This window comes from Mobula birostris, chromosome 29 (assembly GCF_030028105.1).
Source record: "Mobula birostris isolate sMobBir1 chromosome 29, sMobBir1.hap1, whole genome shotgun sequence".
NCBI lineage: Eukaryota > Metazoa > Chordata > Chondrichthyes > Myliobatiformes > Myliobatidae > Mobula > Mobula birostris.
The window spans coordinates 13,912,702-13,937,230 of NC_092398.1; the positions used below are offsets into that span (position 1 = coordinate 13,912,702).

Sequence of the window (24,529 nt, forward strand, 5' to 3'; positions counted from 1 at the left end):
GAATCGCTCGGATAGAGATGGTGCTTGGTACTCGGTGTCGGAGGGCTGATCAGAGGCTCGAAGTTTTCGGACGACTCAGAGTCAGACTGTTGTCCGGCATGGCAGGGAGAGTTTTTTTCCTTCTCCCGTCTGCGTGAGATGTGGGACATTTGAGAGACTTTAAACTTTTTTACTGTGTCACGGACTATTCTTCATCAAGTTATGGTATTGTTGCACTGTTGTAACTATATGTTATAATTATGTGGTTTTGTTAGTTTTTTCTGTCTTGGTCTGTCTTGTGTTTTGTGATATCACACCGGAGGAAATATCGTATCATTTCTTAATGCATGCATTACTAAATGACAATAAAAGAGGACTACGTGTCTTCATAATCTAAATATTGAGAAGTTGAATTGTAGAGTCCATGTTACTGTTTATTCTCACGTCTTGTGGCAGCAGCCTTTTGTCATTCCCTTAGCAGTTTTTGTTTACGAGGACGAAGCGCTAGCTCAACACCCAACCCTAAACCAAGCGTGCAAGGAGCTGGCCAGTTTCAAACCCGGGACCTTTTGCCTCGGAGTCTGGTGCGGATGCCACTACGCCGCTAACCCACTTGGGGAATCCATGAGGCAGAACAAAATGTGAAGGTGTAAGTGGCGGGAAGAATGAGTTAGCATTTAGTGACCAAAAGGCACAAAGCAAAAGAGTTGTTTACAGTTGTGGACCTAAAGTTAGAATGGGAAACTTAGTCATCTGGCATCAGTTCAGAATTTAACTGCTAAAACAACAACCAGTACTAAACAGGAAAGCACCCTTGCTCATCTTAAGGTAACAGCCACTAATTTACATGGTGGTGGGAGGGCAAGGAGGAGACCTCACTTTGTTTTGGGGTTCCCCAAAATATGGAAATAAACACAGCGCCAACCTCAACCTGTTTCTGTCTTCTTCCAGATGCTCACACGAGTGCTTGCAGTTATAAACAGGTCACGCCTTGGCAGCATTTTAACTCTGATTGTTTTTAGATGTCGCGTGGGCAGAGGGCTGCAGTGGGGCGGCAGGGGAGGAGGGGCTCGTTCCAAATTCAGGATTCAAGTGTATTTGTCGTGTGTGTGTGTGTGGGCCTCAAAACATACCGGGAAACATGTCGTTTATGTAACAACCAACAGTCCAAAATTAAAGCTGTCCCATTCCCTTGGTCTGGGTGGGAGAGAGGAATTGTGGGGGGGGGGGGGAGGGGGGAGGGGGAGAGGAAATTGGAGGGGGGGAGGGGGAGAGGATGGAAGTTGATATGGGGGAGGGGAAGGCATGTAGGTGGGGGAGGCGTGGAGGAGATGGTGGAGAGCGTGTATTGGGGCGGACTCCAAGAAGATGATTCACCCATGGTGACTTTCCCTTATCGTATCTCGTCTTCGTCAGCTACGGGGACTTCAGCACGAAAACCCAGAAATAAAAGCTGCGATTTGAAGAATTCGCAGCTGCATGGGACACAAAACGAGAAACTACACACTGCCTTTCAGAGCTAACAGTGAGCGATGAAGTCTACCCACATGTGTGTGTGTGTGTGTGTGTGTGTGTGTGTGTGTGTGTGTATACAGATATAGTTCAACAAGAATTTATTTACAAAGTACATGTATACTACCATATACCATCTGAAATCAATTTCCTTGCCAGTGTTTACAGGGAAAACACAAATAATTTACAAACAAGAGACCACCTGCAGATGCTGTGAAATCCAAGCAACGCACACAAAATGCTGGAGGAACTCAGTAGGCCAGGAAGCTTCTATGAAAAGGAGCACAGTCGACGTTTTGGGCCGAAACCCTTTAGCAGGACTGGAGAAAAAAAGCTGAGGACTAGATTTAAAAGGTGAGGGGAGGGGAGAGAGGAACACAAGGTGATAGGTGAAACCAGGAGGGGGAGTGATGAAGTAAAGAGCTGGGAAGTTCATCGGTGAAAGAGATACAGGGCTGGACTCTTTTCCATAGGTGCTGCCTGGCCTGCCGAGTTCCTCCAGCATTTTGTGCGTGGTACTTGGGCCAAATCCACTACCCTTTGTATGATTTTCCTCTCAAAGGCAACGGGCCAAGACCCTTCGGCAGGAAGGGAGAAAAAAAAGATGATTTTGCAGATTTAAGAGGTGTGGGAAGGGGGTGGGGACGAGAGAAACACAAGATGATAGGTGTCTTTATTCACAATAAGTTACACAGAAATGGACAAAGACTGAGAAATAACCAACGTGCAAAGTTCAAGGTAAATTTATTATCAAAGTATGTATCTGTCACCTTGAAATTCATTTTCCTGTAGGCATTCCCAGCAGAACAAAAGAGACGCAACAGAGCCAATGAAAAACTACACACAAAGAATGACAAACAACCAACATTCAAAAGACGACCAACTGTGCAAATAATGAATAACCCCGAGGAGGTGAAAGTGAGTTAGTAGGTCGTAGAATCAATTCAGAGTGGTGCTGATTGAAATCATCCACGCTGGTTCAGGAGCCTGATGTTCGTAGGGTAATATCCGTTCATGAACCTGGTGATGTAGGACCTAAGGCTTCTCGATGGTGGTAGTGTGAAGAGGGCACACAGGTGTTCATGTTGTTTCTTATTTTACGAGCCGCGCCACCCAGCAATCCGCCCCCCCAATTTAATTAAAAATTAAATGATCAATTAACCTACCGACCAGTACAGCTTTGGACCGTGGGAGGAAACCAGAGCACCCGGAGGAAACCCACGTGGTCACGGGGAGAACGTATAAACTCCTTACAGGCAGTGGTGGGAATTGAACCCTGGTCGCTGGTACTGTGAAGCATTGTGCCATTCAGTCCATTGTGTCTGTTCCACATTCGATCACGGCTGAACTCGGATCCCACTCAACCCCATACACCTGCCTTCTTGCCATATCCGTTGACGTGCTGATTAATCAAGAAATGATCATCTTCCGCCTTAACTATACCCACAGACTTGGCCTCCTCCACAGTCTGTGGAAAAGCATTCCACAGATTTACTACTCCCTGGCTAAAAAAAAACAGAATTTATTTAAATTTCACATCCGTCTCATAACGTGAGGGAGTAAAAATCTTTGTGTTATGACTCTGTCGCAATGTACAGACATGTGAATTTAAAAGTCTAATGGCTTGTAGAAAGAAGCTTCCCCATAGCCTGTTGGTCCTGGCTTTAATACTGCGGTACCGTTAGCCAGACGGAAGCAACTGAAACAGTTTATGGTTGAGGTGACTGGTGTCCCCGACGATCTTCCAGGCCTTCTTTCTGCACCTGCTGCTGTAAATGTCCTCAATGGAGGGAAGTTCACATGCGCAGATGAGCTTGGCTGTCCATACCACTCTCTGCAGTGCCCAGCGATCAAGGTTGGTGCAGTTCCCTTACCAGGCAGTGATACAGTCAGTCAGGATGCTCTCAATGGTGCCCCTGTAGAAGGTCTTGAGGATTTGGGGGCCCATGCCGAACTTCTTCATTTGCCTAAGGTGGAAGAGACGTTGTTGTGCTTTTTTATTTGCCACCTGGCCAGTGTGTACAGCCCTGGTGAGATCATTGGTGATGTGTATACCGAGGAACTTGAAATTACTCACCCTCGTAATTGCAGACCCATCGATATTGAGCCTGTCTCTGTTCCTCCTGTGATCCACAATCAGCTCTTTGTTTTTTGGACATTGAGGGAGCACTGTGTCATGGTATCAACCTCTCCTCCGCAGGCTGTCTCATTACTGTTAGAACTAAGGCCAATCAAAGTTGTGTCATCTGCGAATTTGATCAGCAAATTGGAGCTGCGTGTGGCGGCACAGTCGTGGGTATAAAGGGAGTAGAGAAAGGGATTCAGGACACAAACCTGGAGGGCACCCGTGTTGAGGGTCAGAGGGGCAGAGGTGAGGGAGCCCATCCTTACCACCTGTCGCCGATCTGATAGGAAGTCTAGGATCCAGCTGCACAAGTGGAGTACAGGCCGAGCTCACTGAGCTTCCTGTCAAGTCTGGGAGGGACTCCTTACCTCTGTTCCAAACATAGAAACATAGAAAATAGGTTCAGGAGTAGGCCGTTCGGCCCTTTGAGCCTGCACCGCCATTCAGTATGATCATGGCTGATCATCCAACTCAGAACCCTGTACCTGCCTTCTCTCCATACCCCCTGATCCCTTTAGCCACAAGGGCCATATCTAACTTCCTCTTAAATATAGCCAATGAACTGGCCTCAACTGTTTCCTGTGGCAGAGAATTCCACAGATTCACCACTCTCTGTGTGAAGAAGTTTTTCCTCATCTCGGTCCTAAAAGGCTTCCCCTTTATCCTTAAACTGTGACCCCTCATTCTGGACTTCCCCAACATCGGGAACAATCTTCCTGCATCTAGCCTGTCCAATCCCTTTAGAATTTTATATGTTTCAATCAGATCCCCCCTCAATCTTCTAAATTCCAGAGTATAAGCCTAGTCGATCCAGCCTTTCATCATATGAAAGTCCTGCCATCCCAGGAATCAATCTGGTGAACCTTCTTTGTACTCCCTCTATGCCAAGAATGTCTTTCCTCAGATTAGGGGACCAAAACTGCACACAATACTCCAGGCGTGGTCTCACCAAGGCCTTATACAACTGCAGCAGTACCCCTCTGCCCCTGTACTCGAATCCTCTTGCTATGAATGCCAGCATACCATTCACCTTTTTCACCACCTGCTGTACCTGCATGCCCACTTTCAATGACTGGTGTACAATGACACCCAGGTCTTGTTGCACCAATTTTGAGTTTTGAGTGAACCAATTTTCAATTTTGAGGCTGTGCCCTCTAGTTCTGGATACCCCCCACCATAGAAAACATCTTCTCCACATCCACCCTATCTAGTCCTTCCAACATGTGGTAGGTTTCAATGAGATCCCCTGCATTCTTCCAAAATTCCAGTGAGTACAGGCCCAAAGCTGCCATAAGCCCTCACATGTTAACCCCTTCATTCCCAGAATCATCCTCGTGAACCTCCTCTGGACTCTTTCCAACGACAACACATCATTTCTGAGATATGGGGCCCAAAACAGTTGACAATACTCTAAGTGCAGCCTGACTAGTGTCTTAAAAAAGGCTCAGCATTATCTCCTTGCTTTTATATTCTATTTCCATTGAAATAAATGCCAGCCTTGCATTTGCCTTCTTTACCACAGATTCAACTTGTAAATTAACCTTCTTGGAGTCTTGCATGAGGACTCCCAAGTTCTTTTGCACCTCTGATCTTTGAACCTTCGCCCCACTTAGATAACAGTCTGCACTAGTGGTCCTTTTACTGTGACGACAAACCAAGTTATCAGAAGATTGATACTGATGAGCGAGATAAGGGAGACAATGGAGAAGCATTCAAAATGTTAATGAGAGAGGAGAGAGAGATAACGGAAGAGAAACACAATTAAGAGTATTGACAGACCGGTTGCTTTGAACCTGAACTGTTTGATGGACAGGCGATACCCCAGCAGGGGGATAAAAAGAACAGGTTCGCTAAGGCAAGACACACATCACGAGATCACGAGATAACGAGACCCTGGAAAAGCGGTGTGCCCCCACAAGTTGGTGGGAGTCGGAGGTCTGGTCGCGGGAACCGACCATAGATGCACAGGGTGAAAAGGGTACGATCGGTGGGAACCTGGTGTGTGTGTCCGCCCTTGCCTGGGTGCTGGGTTCACCGCGGAAGAACGGTTGTATCCGGAACGGAGGGGTCACAGTCGGTGACCACAGAAGACGTTAAAAGGGTTCACCCAAAAGCTAACTGCGAAAAACAAAGGTCTGTCTGGATCAGATTTGCATATTATCTCCCTCTCTCTCCAACAGCACAACAGCGATTACTGCGAACTGTACTAAGCTGACTGAACTCTGTGTCACTTGAGACTGACCATTTTACCCCTAGACTGCGATAGAGCTTGATTGATTCCTATTACCCTAGTTCTGTGTACATGTGCATTTTATCATTGATAACATGTTGCATTTATATCCTTACGATTAGAGTACTGTGTTACTTATTTCTTTAATAAAACTCTCTTAGTTCCAGTAATCCAGACTCCAACTAAGTGGTCCATTTCTGCTGGTTTGGCAACCCAGTTACGGGGTACGTAACATTACCAAAATGCATTATCATACATTTCCCAACACTGTATTCCATCTGCCACTTTTTTGCTCATTCTTCCAATTTGTCTAAGTCCTGCTGCAATCACATTGCTTTCTCGGCACTACCTCCACCTATCTTCGTATCATCCACAAATTCTGCCACAAAACCATCAATTCCATTATCCAAATCTTTGACAAACAATGTGAAATCTAGCTGTCCCAATACTGACCACTGAGGAACACTATGATTCTGTGCTGCTGGTAATTCACCTGCGTGTACACGGGCTATCAGAAAAGTGCATGTCCTCACTCAGGCTGGTTGTCAATTCGTCTCAGACACCAGGGTTCAATACAGCTCTAGCATTCAGAGTTCTGGACCTTAGTCCAGAAATAAGAGTTCAAATCCCACAACAGTAGCAAGGAATTCCCACACATCCGATCGGACACACTGGGGCTCAATGGCTCACACCACAACCTATACCCATTACGAGCAGAGGTAAAACAGAAGATTTCAGCTGGCAAGCCAAAGAGTCCCAAAGGAAGTTTTAAAAAGGCTGCGCGCGTGTATGAAGACTCACTCTATCATGGGCAGACATAGGGGGCAGCACTTCAGCCACTGGGAGGAGGATAACTCCAGCCAAGGACGGAATGTTTCCCTGCTGAACGTGGTGGGCATGCTATGTTGGTAGGGGAATGTGTGGTGACACTTGCGGGCTGTCCCCAGCACATCTTGAGGCCGTTTACGCAAAAGGACGCATTTTACCCCAGGTTTTGATGCACACGTGGTAAATAAATGAATTTGAATCTCGACTCTTCCAGTTTAGGCAACGAGGAGGCCCATGTGGTTACCGGAGTCTGTGCTGTCTTCTTACCACCGGAGCATTTGTGAGGTCGCTGGGCAAGTTTCTCTCATGGAAACTGAGCTTGTGAATTTACGACTGAAGATCTCTCCACCAGGTCAGAGATCATCAACAGTTACCACGTCTGCTCTCAAGGACAACAGGCACATGGAGGCCCAGTGTTAACAGGAATACATATGCCCACCTGTGAACTACCCACCCATCTGTCACGTCAGTCACACCTTTGATGGTACGTGTGGCTCACCTCAGAGACACAGAATTCGACTGGAAGGTGGTCACGCTCCATCCCCAAGGACAGGCTGAAGAAAGAAGATAGCAATTCACAGACACACAAGGGATTCTGCAGATGCTGGAAAACCAGAGTAACACACACTAAATGCCGGGGGAACTCAGCAGGTTAGGCAGCATCTCTGGAGAGGAATAAAAATAAGGAAATCAGTCTTGAAGAGGGGTCTTGGCCCAGAACAACTGCTTTTTATTCACCCCCGCCCCATCAGTGCTGTCTAACCCACCAAGTGCCTCCAGCATTTTGCTCCTGTTACTTAAGAGGACCTATAAAGTGGCTGAGCTGGTAACCTGGTCCAAACCAGGGGCAAACTGATCTCCATTCAGACTGGCATCACACACAAAATACTGGAGGAACTCAGCAGGTGAGGCAGCATCTATGGAAATGAATAAACAGTCGACAGTTCGGGCCAAGACCCTTCGCGAGTTCCTCCAGCATTTTGTGCGTGTTATTTTGGATTTGCAGCACCTGCAGAATTTCTGGTGTTTTCCAGACTGGGACTGCCTGGAATATTAATCCAAACCCATCACTGTAAAGCAGAGCAGTACACAAAATGTATGGCTCGGATTTCCAGCATCTGCAGATTTTTCTCTTGTTTGTGGACTGTAGAGCGCAGGACCTGATTATAATGTAAACTCGGGATTTTGAAATTTTAACAACCCAGCAATCTCAGAACGCCTGGCAACAATTAAATTCGCCCTACTGAGTCACTGATCAAAGTTCAGGAGAAATAAAAGGCTGCAGATGCCGGACTCTGGGGCAACGCACCATCTTCTGGAGGAACTCGGCGGGCGAAGAGGAAAACAATTGCCGACGCTTCGGGAGTTCTGAAACGCGCCTAATTCCTGACCCCCGCCCCTCACACGGATACCATTTGACCTGCTCAGCTCCCCTAGCGGACTGTTCATTGCTGGAGTTCAAAGTTGGTCCGGGATCATAAGAACATAAAAAATAGGAGCCGGAGTGAGCCATTTGGCCCGTCGAGCCTGCTCCGCCATTCAATAAGATCATGGCTGATCTGGCCATGGACTCACCTCCACCTACCTGCCTTTTCCCCATAACCCTTAATCCCCCCACTATGCAAAAATCTATCTAAACTTGTCTTAAATAGATTTACTGAGGTAGCCTCCACTGCTTCACTGGCAGAGAATTCCACAGATTCATCACTCTGTGGGAAAAACAGTTCCTCCTCATCTCCATCCTAAATCTGCTCCCCCGAATCTTGAGGCTATGTCTCCTCAGATCGAACACTTGCCGGTAAACGTTCCGGTACAACTAAACACAGAAACGGATTTTTTTTAAAAAGATGCGCTGTGCAATTAAAGATTAGATCAACCACTACCTCTGCTGTTACCTAAGAAGGGAGACTGTTTACACAAGGTTAGATTACAGCCCGCTCCACATTTCCTTTTCCCCTGGTTACTCGCCTCGCCTTTTATCTCAGGTGAGGTGTTGGCTCCGTCCCACAACCAGCAGAACCTGATTGGGAGGTCAGCCTTCCAGCTAAGCCCATAAAACGCAGGCAAGTCGCACCTTGTGATACTCGGGAGACTAGCAGCGAAGCCAAGAGACAGATCACCACCGCGGGAAATGTTTCTGCTCCCGCACACGGAGTGGCCTAACTGACCAACAAATTTCCCCCCGCCCTGTGGGCAAATCGGACCCTCGGTAGTTTGGAAGCGGCGTTTTCCTGTCAGCCATGAGCTTGAGGAAGAAGCTGGTGGTGGTTGGAGACGGGGGCTGCGGTAAGACCAGCCTGCTGTTCGTACTGAGCCGGGACCAGTTCCCTGAGGGTTACATCCCCACCATCTTTGACACCTACGTGGCGGATATCGTGGTGGACGAGAGGCAAGTGGAGCTGGCGCTGTGGGACACGGCGGGCCAGGAGGACTACGACCGCCTGCGACCCCTCTCCTACCCCGACACCCACGTCATCCTGCTCTGCTTCTCGATCGACAGCCCCGACTCCCTGTGGAACATCCCGGAGAAGTGGGTGCCCGAGGTCAGGCACTTCTGCCCCGGCGTGCCCGTGCTGCTGGTGGGCAACAAGAAGGACCTGCGCGCCGACGAGCGGACCCGGCGGGAGCTGGCCCGCAGCAAGAAGGAGCCGGTGCGGTGGGAGGAGGGCCGGACCGTGGCCGAGAAGATCGGCGCCCACGCCTACCTGGAGTGCTCGGCCAAGACGAAGGACGGCGTCTGGGAGGTGTTCGAGACCGCCACCCGGGCCACGCTGAAGGACGCGGAGCCCGGGTGCTTCAAATTTTCGTGCGCGGTGATGTAGGGCGGACGCCGCCGGTACAGATCAAGAGGGCACAAATCTTAACCCATCCAAGGAGGGAGTTGAAGTAAGGGGGAGAGGGGAGGGGGTCTTTGAATGGATTTTTATTGACTGGTGGGGTGGGGAGTCTGCATCTCAGTTGGACGATAAAGAAGGTACTGTTTATTTGGCAGCACTTTTACCTCAAAATCACTGGAGAGACTGAAGTTCGGCATCCTTGTGAGGATGCACTGAGGGACCCCTCTTCCGGGTGGGCCGGTCAACCAGAGCTGGATCCTGTGCGGCGCGCTCCCCGCTACTGTAAGGAGTAAAGCCTCTCTTCTGAACAGTGTTTCACCACCCCCCCCCGACCCCTGCCAACTTCACTCGAAAGTAAAACGGATTATTTGATTATTTCCCGTGGGATCTTGCTGTGCATATTATGGCTGCCTTGTTTCTTCTCGAGTAAATAGCACTTTAAAAATGACTTAAGTGACTCTTAAAGCACCGGACACCTTCTGAGATGAGATAAATGCAAATCTTCCTTTTTTTATTTTTAGAAAATGTTCAAACTGGCTTTTAAAAAAATTACCTCTGTTAACAAATAGAAGTATTTTGTGTTGTGGCAGATGACTGCTATGGTTCAATTGATAGACGTTATTTTGTGTCTGTGTGCAGAATGGCTACATTTTCTTTACAGACAGTAGGTAAGGGGCTATACTCCTGTAATTTAATAATTTCCTTGTCTTTTGATATCTATTGGCTGAAATATGAAAGACAGAAAACTTATTTAACACTGATTTGTCATGCACTTTTCCTTGTGTCGATAAAGGGTGTGGGCAAGTTCTGACCATCAGATGGTAGCCATCACAAACTATATTTAATAATAATTTAATTTATTTTTAATTTGGAGATACAGCACAGTAAATGGCTCTTCTGGCCCAATGTGCCCGTGCTGCCCATTTACACCCACGTTGACTCAATTGACCTAACAGCACGCACACCTTTGGAAGGTGGGAGGAAACCGCGGCGCTCGGAGGAAACCCTAACGGGGAGAACACACAAAAATCCTTAGCAGGAGGAGTGTCACTGCTGGACAGCAGTGGGAGCTGAACCCTGGTAACGCACACAAAATGCTGGAGGAACTCAGCAGGCCAGGTAGCGCCTACGGAAAAGAGTACAGTTGACGTTTCGGGTTGAAACCCTTCAGCAGGACTGGAGGGAAAAAAAGCTGAGGAGTAGATTTGAAAGGTGGGGGGGGGAAGGGAGAGAGAAATGCCAGGTGATAGGTGAAACTTGGAGGCGGAGGGATGAAGCAAAGAGCTAGGAAAGAGACAGAAGGCCATGGAAGAAAGAAGAAAGGGGGGGGTGGAGGAGCACCAGAGGAAGGCGATGGGTGGGCAAGGAGATAACATGGGAGAGGGACAAGGGGATGGGGAGGCATTACTGGGAGTTTGAGAAATCCATGTTCATGCCATCAAGTTGGAGGCTGCCCAACCTAAGTTGTTCCTCCAACCTAAGTGTGGCCTCAGCACAACAGTGGAGGAGGCCATGGATATGGGAATGGGAAATGGAATTCAAATGGGTGGCCACTGGGAGATCCCACTTGTTCTGGCAGACAGAGCGTAGATGCTTGGTGAAGCGGTCTCCCATTCTACGTCGGTTCTCACCAATGTACAAGATTGAACCCCGGCCACTGGTACTGTAAAGCGAGGTGCTAACCGGGACAGTATCGTGCCGCCCTGTTAGCGAGGAGTGCCAAACTATTGTTTTTATGAAATTAGATTGCGCTCTCCTTAGTGCATCGTGGGAAAACACAGAGCATAACAGCACAGTACAGGCCCTTCGGCCCACCATGTGACGACTGTTTAACCTACTCTAAGATCAATGTAACCATTCCCTCCTACGCAGCCCTCCATTTTTCTACCATCCACGTGCTCATCAAAGAGTTTCTTAAATGCCCCTATTGCCTCTACCAGTAGGTGATAAAAAGCCAGCAGACAATATATAAATCCAGGCCATCACAGTTTAAGATGTCCAGGTTGCAGGGCCTTAACTCAATTCACCTACAGGGCCACTGTGCAACAGAGTGGGCCTCCTGCCCCCACTGTGAGGAACTGCAGAGGCAAGAGGGAAGATTAAAAGGGGTTCTCTAGCCTAGGGAGACTGTGGTCGTGCGATAAATAGAGTCAGAGGACTACAGCACAGAAACAGGCCCTTCGGCCCATCTAGTCTATGCCAAACTTACTCTGCCTAGTGCCATCGACCCAGAGCTCTCTATATCTGTCCTGCCCCTGGACACCCAAACTTCCCTTAAACGTCAGAATCAAAACTGCGTTCACCACTTCCCCAGACAGCTTGTTTCACACTCTCAATATCCCCTGAGTGAAGAAGTTCCCCTCAAATATTTCACCTTTCACCCTTAACCTATGACCGTTAGTTCTAGTGTCACCCAACCTCAGTAGAAAAAAAAGCCTGCGTGCATTAACTCCTCATAATTCTGAACACCTTTATCAAATATCCCCTCATTCTCTACGCTCCAGGGGGGGGGAAAAAAAAAGTCCTAACCTATTCAACCTTGCCCTCTAACTCAGGTCCTCAAGTCCTGGTACCATCCTTGTAAATTTTCTCTGTACTCTTTCAATCTTATTGATATCTTTCCTGCAGGTAGGTGACCAGAACTACACACAATTTGCCTTCAACAATGTCTTGTGCTGCTGCAACATGATGTCTCATCTCCTGTACTCAATACTTTGATTTATGAAGGTCAATGTGCCAAAAGCTCTGTTATGATCCTCCTGTATATTTTCCCACTTGGGATCAATAAAGTACAAGTTATTATTATTGTATATCTGTGACGTCACTTTCAAGGAATTATGGATCAAGGGTGAGAATCAGAATTGGTATATTCCCTTTTCACCCTCTAATATTTAACACTTACAACATGCTGGAGGAACTCAGCAGGTCGGGCAGCATCCGTGGAAAAGATCGGTCGATGTTTCGGGCCGGAACCCTTCGTCAGGACTGTAGAGGGAAGGGGCAGAGGCTCTATAAAGAAGGTGGGGGGAGGGTGGGAAGGAGAAGGCTGGTAGGTTCCAGGTGAAAAACCAGTAAGGGGAAAGATAAAGGGGTGGGGGAGGGGAGGCAGGGAGGTGATAGGCAGGAAAGGTGAAGAAAGAATAGGGGAAAACACAATGGGTAGTAGAAGGAGGTGGGATCATGAGGGAGGTGATAGGCAGCTGGGGGAGGGGGCAGAGTGACATAGGGATAGAGGAAGGGAGGGGGAGGGAATTATCAGAAGTTGGAGAATTCTCTGTTCATACCAAGGGGCTGGAGACTACCTAGACAGTATATGAGGTGTTGCTCCTCCAACCTGAGTTTAGCCTCATCATGGCTGTAGAGGAGGCCACGTATGGACATATCTGAATGGGAATGGGAAGCAGAGTTGAAGTGGGTGGCTACTGGGAGATCCTGTCTGTTGTGGCGGACGGTGCATACACTGTCCTTTGTCTTTCCCCTTACTGGTTTTTCTCCTGGAACCTAGCAGCCTTCTTCCCACCGTCCCCCCACCTTCTTTATAGGGCCTCTGCCCCTTCCCTCTACAGTCCTGATGAAGAGTTCCGGCCTGAAACGTTGACCGATCTTTTCCACGGATGCTGCCTGACCTGCTGAGTTCCTCCAGCATGTTGTGAGTGTTGCTTTGACCCCAGCATCTGCAGATGATTTTGTGTTTAATATTTAACACTTCTAACATCTAATATTAGAAATAAGGTGAAACATTGAACACTTCACCTTATGTGCTTCTTAAACACAAAAGGGACGGCTGTGTGAACCAACCTGGGCCAAACGTGGCTGGTTGAACTGCGCCGGGGAGAAAGACCGCAAAGCAAGCGTAAACAGGTGGAAGATGGAGTTCTCACCACAGAACACACCGTATTCTGAGCCAGTTTGAAATTCCTGCCAGCAGGGCAGTGACACAGCCAAGGAATGCCACCCAGGCTGCTCCGGGAGCCCAAACCAGCAGGAACACCACCCAAGGAGGATTTCAGTTGGGCGATGAAGAGACAATAGGTAGCTTTATGTTCAGCATTTCCCCCACTCCAGGAAGTGCTCGTACACAAGGTCATTTTTTTTTAAATGTAGAGATATGATGCAGTAACTGGCCCTTTCACCCCAGTGAGTCAGTGACATTATACACCCATGTGACTAAGTAGCATACTAATCCATACACTTTTGGACTGGGAGGAGGCTGGAGCACCCAGAGGAAAATGCAGGCGATGATGGAGAGGGCGCACAGGCTCCTTATCGACGGCGGTGGAACTGAACCGGGGTTGCTTGCGCTATAATAGTGTTATGCTAAACCGTGCCTCGCGTGGAAGCTTCTTTGACAGTGACGTCCAGTCTTGTGACCCCGACTATCCGGAAGGTGAAGGGTTAAAAGGCTTCAGAATGGAGCCACTACAAGCCTCGTAACTCACTCATCCATCTTAAATTGCTGCATTGAAGTCCTGGATAGCAGGGGTGGGGTGGGATAACCTGCTCATTAAGTCAAAGCAGAAAGGCCACTCTCTGATTTAAGGGCACATGGTAAGAGGAACCTCAGTTATGAGTTGAGGTGGGGAAACAGAGACACAGGACCACAAGGCATCATCATCATCATGTGCTGTGTCATATGACCTGGGCGATCATGGTCTTTGACCATGATTCTCGGCAATTTTGTTTCCATTACATACAGTAATTGGTTTTGCCATTGCCTTCTTCTGGGCGGTGCCTTTACAAGACAGGTGACCCCAGCCATTATCAATACTGTTCAGAGATTGCCTGTCTGGCGTCAGTGGTCGCATAACCAGGACTTGTGATCTGCACTGGCTGCTCATACAACCATCCACCACCTGCTCCCATGGCTTCACGTGACCCTGATCGGGGGCAAAACAGGTATTATACCCTGCCCAAGGGCGACCTGTAGGCTAGCACAGGGAGGGAGCACCTTACATCTCCTTTGGTGGAGACCTAGCTCCACCCCGCCACCCTTCATAAGACATAGGAGTAGAGCTAGGCCATTTGGTCTAAAAAGTATATTCTGCCATTCCATCATGGCTGTTTTATTGTTCTCCTCAACCCCAGTTTCCTGCCTTCTCCTCATAACCTTTGATGCTCTTACTAATTAAGAAACTACCAATCTCTGATTTAAGTAAAACCCAATGATGTGGCCTCCACGGATGTCTGTGGCAACACATTCCACAGGTTCACCACCCTCATGGAATGAGACTGAAGGCTGATTTATACTTGTGCGTCAACTCGACGCCGTAACCTACGCAAGTGGCCTACGCGCATTGTGAGCATTTATATTTGTGCGTTGGTGTGTCTGCGTCGCTCTGCAATTCAGGCACGTTGCGCTTGCGCACACACCTGCCCGTGCAAGGCTTCATGGTCACTGTGGTCTTTCTCTGAGTAAACAAGTTTAAAGCGAGCACCTTTTTTCATTAAAGCGAAATGTGTCCTCCATAATTTCGGAAGTCTGTAAATATGGAAAGCATTGCAGCCAGAGTTCCTTCCCTGCCCTTCAGTCACCCAATGGGAAGCTATTGCAGCGTAGGAGGAAATGCGATGCTACCAGGCGGACCAGTCACAGTTGTTGCTGTCTGCATTGCTGCGATGCGTAGTTACATTTTGGGAGAGATGCGTGTCAGGCTACGGCGTAGGGATCCGCATAGGCTCTGCGTAGGGTTTGCGGCTACACCGTACCTACGGCGTCGAGTTGACGCACAATTATAAATCAGCCTTGAGGAACGAGCACACTGGACAGGGGTGGTGGTCACCACCATCAGAGAGTCCGATGTGGGGTCCATTCAACAGAAACAGAGTGGACAAGACGGGGAGATTGAAAGCGTTGGCTGGCGGGTGGGGGAAAAGACGGAGTCACGGTGCAAAGGCTTATAGTGAGTAAGCACATGCACTCTTTAACCAGGGAGTGGCGAGAGTTAAAGATTAGCCTGTTTATTGGGATTACATCATGGATAACAAAATTCACAGGAAACTTTCACTACTGAATGCAGACTCAGCAGATAAAAGCTACACGTTTCTTAGGGTGCAGTCTAGCCTTGTAATCATCTCTCCCTCGCTGTCTATTTTAAGAAATTGACTACAGCTCAGCACTTGACTACAGCTCAGCACTCAGCATTAACACAATCATTCCTACAGTTATGATCCAAAGCTTCAAAACCTAGGCCTTTGTACCTCCCTCTGCAACTGGATCCTTGACTTCCCAACCGGAAAAACCACAATCGGTGCAGTTTGGAAGTAACACCTCCACCTCACTGACAATCAACAGCAGTGTACCACGGGGATGTGTGCTTGCCCACAGCTCCACTCTCTCTACACCCATGACTGTGCTGCTAGGCATAGCTCAAACTCCACCCACAAATTTGCTGATGACAACTATTGTTGGCAGAATTTCAGATGGTGACGAGAGGGCGTACAGGAGTGAGATAGATCAGCTTGATGTGAGGCGTTGCAACACCAAACTTGCACTCAATGTCAGTAAAACCAAAGAACTGATTATGGACTTCAGAAAGGGTAAGAGGAGGGAACACACCAGTCCTGAGAGGGATTGAAAGTGAAAAGGGTGAGCAATTTCAAGTCTCTGGGTATCAATATCTCTAAGGATCTATCCTGGGCCCAACATATTGATGCAGCTACAAAGAAGGCACGACAGCGGCTGTATTTCATTGTGAGTTTGAGGAGATTTGGTACGTCACCAAAGACACTTGCAAATTTCTGCAGATGTACCGTGGGGAGCATTCGAACTGGCTGCATTACCTCATGGTGTGGCATAGGGGGAGGGAGGGGGTGCTACCACACAGGATCGAACTAAGCTGCAGAGAGTTGTAAACTCAGTCAGCTCCATCATGGGCACTAGCCTCCCCAGCATCCAGGGCATCTTCAAGGAGCGATGCTTCAAAAAGGCAGCCTCCATCATTAAGTACCCCCATCATCCAGGTCATGCCTTGTTCTCATATCTACCATCAGGGAGGAGGTACAGGAGCCTGAAGGCACACACTCAGCGATTCAGGAACAGCTTCTTCCCCTTTGCCATCCGATTCCTGAAAGGACATTGAACCCATGAACACTACCTCACTACTTACTTATTTTTACACACTTATTTAATTTTATATATAAAAAACACACACACACGCACACAATAATTCACAGCTTCTTTCATCTATTATTATGTATTGCATTGTACTGCTTCCGCAAAGACAACAAGTTTCACGACCTATGCCGGTGATATTAAACCTTATTCTGATTCTGATAACCAAAGCTTTCTGCGCCAAGTTCAGATAACTCTGTGAAACACTTCAGGAAATGCACTGTTCAGTGTAAAGCAAGCACTTCGAATCACCATGTCTTCTAGAATATGGTTTTAAAGTCTCAGATCACTGAGGCTTTTCTCCAGTTTTGTGCACAGGACACATCCCCCAGTATAGGTGTATCTGAGATCCAATGATACACATTTCCAAGATCTCTCGCTCGCACACACACACACACACACACACACACACACACACAACTGAACCGCACACCAAAAGATCAAGTTACGTGCTATGTAAATGCAAGGCCCCTCGCTCTGTCCAAACTGGTTAAAACTGACAGACAAGGGCCAGAGTGCGAAGCAGGAGATAAGAAATGGTGTGTGAGTGTCTCATAAGTAACAGCCCACTGCTCACCCCAGACAGAGTTTTTAATGGTGAACTGCAGGCCCTCTACTTACCGAGGGGAGATCACTGCCGTTGTGATTGTTGCTGTTTATATTCCCTCCCCCCATGCTAGTACTGCGGGATTCTCCATGGATTGTCACCTTGTCGTGGTGGAGAGGCTTGTGTGGTCCTGAGATCCTGAGAGCGATGCTGTCTGGAGCTATGCTCCTGGTAGGGTCACCATGGCGGTAAGGTCGAGGGTGAGGTCCCTGACAAAGAACAATCCAACCAAGACCTCAACGGTGGAACAGGCGGATGAAGTTACTTCGAACTCAACGGCTGTGAAGGCGGATGAAGGCCGCAACAAATCCATCAGCTCCAATCGTCGTGGTTTCCATGCCACTGGAGTCAGTTGGTTGATTTGTGAAGTATCGTGTGCTTCTTGGAGTGCAACATCAAGTACACGTTAAACAAATACACGCACAGGCGTCTTCACTCTGTGAGCCACTTCTTCAGAGCGAAGACCATCATCCTTGACCTCGAGGGATAGCCACGACGTCTGCGGGAGCTCTACAGTGCCATCTGCAACCTCAAAGCCACTTACCCCGATGGTGTCTTCATTGTTGCTGGTGACAGCGATCATGCCAGCTTAAAAACAGTCCCGTCAAAGTTCTGCAAGCACATCTGCTTCACAACCAGAGCCAGAGAATGTATTAGACCTGGTTTATCCCAATGTCCATGGAGCCTACAAGCCTGCCCCCAGCCCTCATCTCAGATACTCAGAGCACATATCCATTTTGCTAATCCCTGCATGCGGACCTTCGGTTAAACGAGTCGAACTAGTTCGCAGGGAGATTAGGGGCCACATCAGCACTGTTGGACTTCTTAGAAAGCACGGTTTGGAGCATGTTCGGGGGGGAGGAGGCTCTACCTAAAATGGTCATGTCAACATTAATGAATATGCGGGATCAGTGACTGGCTGCATAGGAAAATGCATTGAGAACGTTAGACCGTGATTAAACAGTGCCAGGGCAAACCAGAAGCCATATCTGACAGCAGAGCAACACACACAAAAAATGCTGGTGAACGCAGCAGGCCAGGCCCGAAACGTCGACCGTACCTCTTCCTATAGATGCTGCCTGGCCTGCTGTGTTCACCAGCATTTTTTGTGTGTGTTGCTTGAATTTCCAGCACCTGCACATTTCCTCATTCTGACAGCAGAGGTTCATGCGCTGCTTAGGGTTTGGAACGCTGCCCTCGGATCGGGAGGCAGGACAACTTTAAGGTCAGCAGGAGTCGCGCTCTCCCGTGCCACCATGTAGGCGAAGCGTGAGCCCTCACAGAAAATCCACAGGCGCCTTTGTGACTCCAGGACACATGGTACATGTGGCAAGTTAGTCATCGTCATACTTTATTGATCCCGGGGGAAATAGGTTTTCGTTACAGTTGCACCATAAATAATAAATAGTAATAGAAATAGTAATAGTAATATTACTATTAGTAAATAGTAATAGTCATGGAAATAATAACTAGTAATAGAAAAATAGTAATAAACAGTTAAATAGTAATATGTAAATTATGCCAGTAAATTATGAAATAAATCCAGGACCAGCCTATCGGCTCAGGGTGTCTGACCCTCCAAGGGAGGAGTTGTAAAGTTTGATGGCCATAGGCAGGAATGACTTCCTATGACGCTCTGTGTTGCATCTCGGAGGAATAAGTCTCTGGCTGAATGTACTCCTGTGCCCACCCAGTACATTATGTAGTGGATGGGAGACATTGACCAAGATGGCATGCAACTTGGACAGCATCCATATACAAATCATAACCGCTTACAAGTCCACCCTGCTCATCAGCATCAGCGATGCCTCCCTTCCTCAATGTCCTCTATCCACAGTTTGACACTTTGATTGATGTGACGTCGAGGAAAGCCCCCTCTCCTCCCGAGGGCAGGCACGCTGTCTGGCCACAGCTGAGGTAAGGAAAATCGTAGCCGGGTTAAAGCCATGCGAAGCTGCAGGGCCAGACAACATAGATGGTCAGATACAAATGGATTATGCATCCCATCTAACAGAGGTCTCAACAGTCATCTTTGATATCTGTTTGGACCAAACCACTGTCCCTGCGGTTCCTAAGGTTGTCATAGCCGGGGTGATAGTGAGGATAAGCTCCCACTACCTATAAAGTGCTCCAAATGGCGTGCGACTCTAACAGCCTCTGACAACCAAGTCCAACTCTTGGCCTTCACGTGTGGCTTAGCTACTAGGCCTAGTGGAACTGTTTCTACTGACAAGAGAAGGGGCAAAGACAGACCACTGGAGCCTCAAAACCAGTTGCTTCGGGCAGGTGAGGCTCGTCAGCCTTGGACAGCAGCCGCCTAGGAGAAGGAAAACCCACTGCGTGGGCAACAGCTGGTTCTTCAAAACTTCCCGGCCGGGCTTGCGCTCTGGAGAGTACACAGTCCACCAGAGGCGCAAACCCATGATCCCCTGGGATTGACGGCTGCCGATTACGACTGTCCCTGCAGACTTCAAGGTAGCCACCATCTTCCTGGTGCCCAATGTTAGAGTGGATTCTTTTTGGGTAGATGATTTGTTAACACTTAAATGACTTTGGCCACCAGACTTCTATTTTAACTGTTTGACAAAGGACTGTGGATTGAGTCCACCACAATAGGCTTCCTAAAAGGTGTAAATACCAGATGCTTCTGGTACCTGATGCTGTAGTTTTGAAAGCAGTATCACCTATACATTATAAATATTAATTGTATGAATTGTCTTCTATGTTAGCACGGGAAATGCCAAATAAATGTATTGTAGACTTAACTTACATTCCTAAAGGCTGTAGATACCAACCCAGACATGTTGGCGTCAGGAGGAAAGGATGGTGTGAGATTTTGTATGTAGCTTCAATAGGAAGCATTGTCTATGCATTGTCTGTAACTTTCTAAGTAGCGATTGCCTTTGTGTTTAGCATATAAATATCAAGCCCACATTTAGCTAGCAGACCTTTCTGTGGAAAGCGTCTCCGCTCGTTAAGATGCCTGCTGTGCCTTGTTGTGTCGAATAAAGAAGCTGCTTTGTATCTACCAGTGACTCTGTCTCTCCGGTAATTTCATCCACGCCACAACACCCAAAAGAGTGGCAGTAACTTGCCTAAGTGATTACTGCCCAGGGACTGACTTCAACAATGATGAAGTGCTTTGAGCAGCTGATAATAGATCATATAAATATCCCACCTTCCAGCTACTTTAGACCCTTTCCAGTTCACCTACCACTCAATCCAGTGCACTGGTGATGCCACAGCATTAGCCCTCCACTCTGTCCTGTCCCACCTAGAAAACGATGCCTCACTGGCCAAAGCTCTGTTCATCGACTTCAGCTTGGCATCTAACACGACCATCCTCCAGAGACTGGTGGGTAAACTGTCTGTGTTGGGACGCAACACCTCTCTCTGTAACTGGATCTTGGACGTCTTGATGGAAAGACCCCAGCCAGTCTGAGTTGGCGGCAACATCTCAAGCTCCATCACACTGAGCACTGGTGCCACCCCAATCCCCACCCTAGGGCTGTGTGCTCAGTCCGCTGCTGACTCACGACTGCACTGCCAGACTCAGCTCACATCACATCATCGAGTCAGGAGGAGAAAATGGCGGCGCGACACAGCACGTGCGGCCACTCCGGTGATGACGTCTGTTATTTGTCAAGTAGGGTACTGTGCACAATTCTGATTTGATGGAGACAGACGTGAGAGCACGGAGGAACTTCTGGAAAACTTCTGAAATTCCCGCATCGCTGCCGCTGCTACTGTGCGGTAACCGGAATCTCCGGAGCAGAAGGCCCCGAATCCTCAGCTTTGCTTGTTTCAGCGGCCGGGGCTGGGTCAAAGGCGCTCGGCAGAGGATGGCGCTCGGGAGGCTGTATCAGAGGGGTTGGTCGGAGGCTCGTCGGAGGCTCTAAGTTTTCGGACGGACGGACTCAGTGTCGGCTGTGGTCGGCTGCTTCCAACGCATGGGCAGTTGTCAGTGCCTGCAGGTTTATGGCAGGGAGTTTCTCCCTTTTGCCGCCTGCTATCGGGGACTCGGGAGTCGATCGACTCAAGGACTTTTTAGACTTTATTTACCATGCCCATGGTCTGTTCTTCATCAAATTATGGTATTGCTTTGCACTGCTGTAACTATATGTTATAATTACATATAGTTCTGTCAGTGTTAGTCTTTGGTTTGTCCAGTTTTTCTGTGATATCACTCTGGAGGAACATTGTATCATTTCTTAATGCATGTATGCATTTCTAAATGACAATAAACAAGGACTGAGTGTTCTCATAATCCACAGTGGTCAGCCTCATCAGCAACGATGATAAGTCAGTGTCCAGGGAGGAGCTGGAGAGGCTTGTCAAATGGTGTGGGAACAACAACCTGAGACTCTATGTGGACAAGACAAAAGGGATGACTGTGGACTTCAGGGAGGTGCAGGTCAACCATTCTCCATTGCTCTTCAATGGCTCTGCCATGGAGAGAGTGAAGAGTCAATGTTGCCTTCTTGTCAGCTTGAACTACTCTGGCCATTCTCCTTTGACCTCTCTCATTAACAAGGGATTTTCACCAGCAGAGCTGCCACTCACTGGATTTTTCTTTTTTTGCTTTTCACATCATTCTCTGTAAATGCTAGAGACTGTTGTGCATGAAAATCCTAGGAGATCAGCCGTTACTGAGATACTCAACCCATCCTGCCTGGCACTAACAATCATTCCACAGTCAAAGTAAATTAAATCACATTTCTTCCTCATTCTGATGTTTGGTATGAACAACAATTGAACTTCTTGACCATGTTTGAATGCTTTCACGTACTGAGGTGCTCTCAGATGATTGGCTGATTAGATACTTGCATTAATGAGGTGGTGTACAGGTGTACCTAATAAAGTGGCCACTGAGTATTTCTAACATTACACACACACACAGCACATCAAAAAGCATCCAATGGCTGAACTGCATACTGAAAGATCATATTAGGTGCTATATAAATGCAAAGCCCCTCACTCTGTCCAAACTGGTGAAAACTGAAGCAGAGGCTGATGGGAAACAGAAGATCTCATGAGGCCAAACTTATACAGAGATAAAGAAGATCTTGCACCATTTTTGCTGGCGGCAGTATTAGGGCATATTCTAGAGTTAGGGTACATGGTAAATACTGACTTCAGCAACCAACCTTCAAATGTGAATCTGGATTGTAGATTAAATTTAAAATGTGGCTCGGAATAGTCAGTTGCAGACCGGGAAACAGCCACTTATCTGGTATATATCTGCATATGCATGAATGCAATTGACACCCCACTGTATGAATAGGACTCAGTTGACAGCACTCAGACTAAATTGTAGACCAGCAGACATTTGACTGAGATGTCTGCATATGCGTGAATATAATCACATCCCATTGGATGAACACGACAGTAATTAACACTTATTTTTGGGTGGGAAGATCCAGGCATTTGAAAACTACATGCAATTCAAACAAAGCATCAGGGGAAACAACAGGAATTCTGCAGATGCTGGAAATTCAAGCAACACACATCAAAGTTGCTGGTGAACGCAGCAGGCCAGGCAGCAACTCTAGGAAGAGGTACAGTCGATGTTTCGGGCCGAGACCCTTCATGAGGACTAACTGAAGGAAGAGTTAGTAACAGATCCATTTTGGATCTCCCCCTCCCACTTTCAAATCTCTTACTAACTCTTCCTTCAGTTAGTCCTGATGAAGGGTCTCGGCCTGAAACGTCGACTGTACCTCTTCCTAGAGATGCTGCCTGGCCTGCTGCGTTCACCAGCAACTTTGATGTGTGTTGCTTGAAAGCATCAGGGGAAAATTGTTACTATATAAATTGAACTGTTAGCTTTGTTCTTTAACATATAAAAATGTGCTGCAATGTTGGACTGGGGAACCTCTCTCTCGTGTATCTCCCAAAAGCTGTCAGTGTGTGCGTGTCAAATAAAAGACTCATTTATATCTACCAGCTGTGTCTCTCCAGTGACTTTGTTTATGATACAACAGCAAGTGAAGGACAACCCAACCACTGAACCGTCTGGTCTGCATAAACATGACAAATGGAAGCAGAGTATCAATCACCATTTACGATGGAACTCTACTCCAATATATATACAATGTCACACCATGAAAATCACCCGTTCACATAAGGAACTGTGTAATTCACCCATTATCATGAAAATATCACTCCCAAATTGGCTACGTATGTCACAATAAAAGATCAGTTTTATTTGTCACATGTACCTCAAAACGTAGAGTGAAACGCATTGTTCTGTGACAAATCAAATCAGTGAGGATTATGCTGGGCAGCCCGCAAGTGTTGCTACGCTTCTGGCGGCAACATAGCATGCCCGAAACTCACTAATCCTAACTGTACATCTTTGGGATGTGGGATGAAACCGGAGCACTCAGAGAAAACTCACGTGGTCACGGAGCGAAGGTACAAACTTCTTACGGACTGTGGCGGGAATTGAACCCTGAGTAGTGATTACTGTAAAGTGAAGTGCTAACTGCTATGCCACTGTGCGGCCCCACATGATTCAACGGTATAAACCATTTCTCAGAGTGGAAGCACATCCCGGTATAAATCATCTCTCACCAGATACCATCGCTCAATATAAATCACCTTTCACTATGGAAACATCCTCAGTACAAATTGTCATTCAGTACATAGCCAAACCTCAGTATAAATCATCTTTCATGATGGGCCAGCATACACTTGTACACACTTTTCAAATTTGTGGAGGTAAAGGATCTCTTTTTAATTCTGCCTCTCCACAATAGTAGTATAATTGTTAGCACGACGCCCTACAGTACCAGTGACCTGGGTTCAATTCCCGCCACTGCCTGTAAGGAGTTTGTATGTTCTCCCCGTGACCGCATGGTCCTCCAATTTCCTTTTACAGTTCAAAGTCATACTGGCTAGTATGTTAATTGGTCATTGTAAATTGTACCATGATTAGTCTAGGATTAATTCAAGGGACTGCTCTATAATGCGCCTTGATGAGCCAGAAGGATCCGTCCTTGCTGTATCCCTAAATAAAATAAAAATATTTCTCTTTCAAAATCAAATGAGTTTGACCTGTAACAAATGAAGTTCTTCAAGACTTACGACCTCCGGCTGCCAACTTTCCTGAAGAGTCAAAAATATTCTCCCCTATTTCTCTGCTAAAGCCCTTCAATATTTCCCTCAATTAGCTCTCCACCAAAGGAGAGATTTTCTTCACAAGCTAAGTTTTTGTTTTTTTTTAAATCAAGTAATTTGGTTTCTACCTTTATTGTTGCCCTAAGTGCCAGTGGCATAACAGGCAGTAGGTAAACAG

At 47.4% G+C, this 24,529-nt stretch overlaps 1 protein-coding gene across 1 annotated transcript; it reads left to right on the top strand.

Moving 5' to 3' along the window:
* Window positions 1–8,675: 8,675 nt before the first annotated feature.
* LOC140190003 (ras-like GTP-binding protein RHO) lies at window positions 8,676–12,321 on the top strand. The gene has a single exon (XM_072246390.1). The coding sequence runs from the start codon at window positions 8,915–8,917 to the stop codon at window positions 9,494–9,496; it is 582 nt and encodes a 193-aa protein (XP_072102491.1). The 5' UTR covers window positions 8,676–8,914; the 3' UTR covers window positions 9,497–12,321.
* Window positions 12,322–24,529: the final 12,208 nt, after the last annotated feature.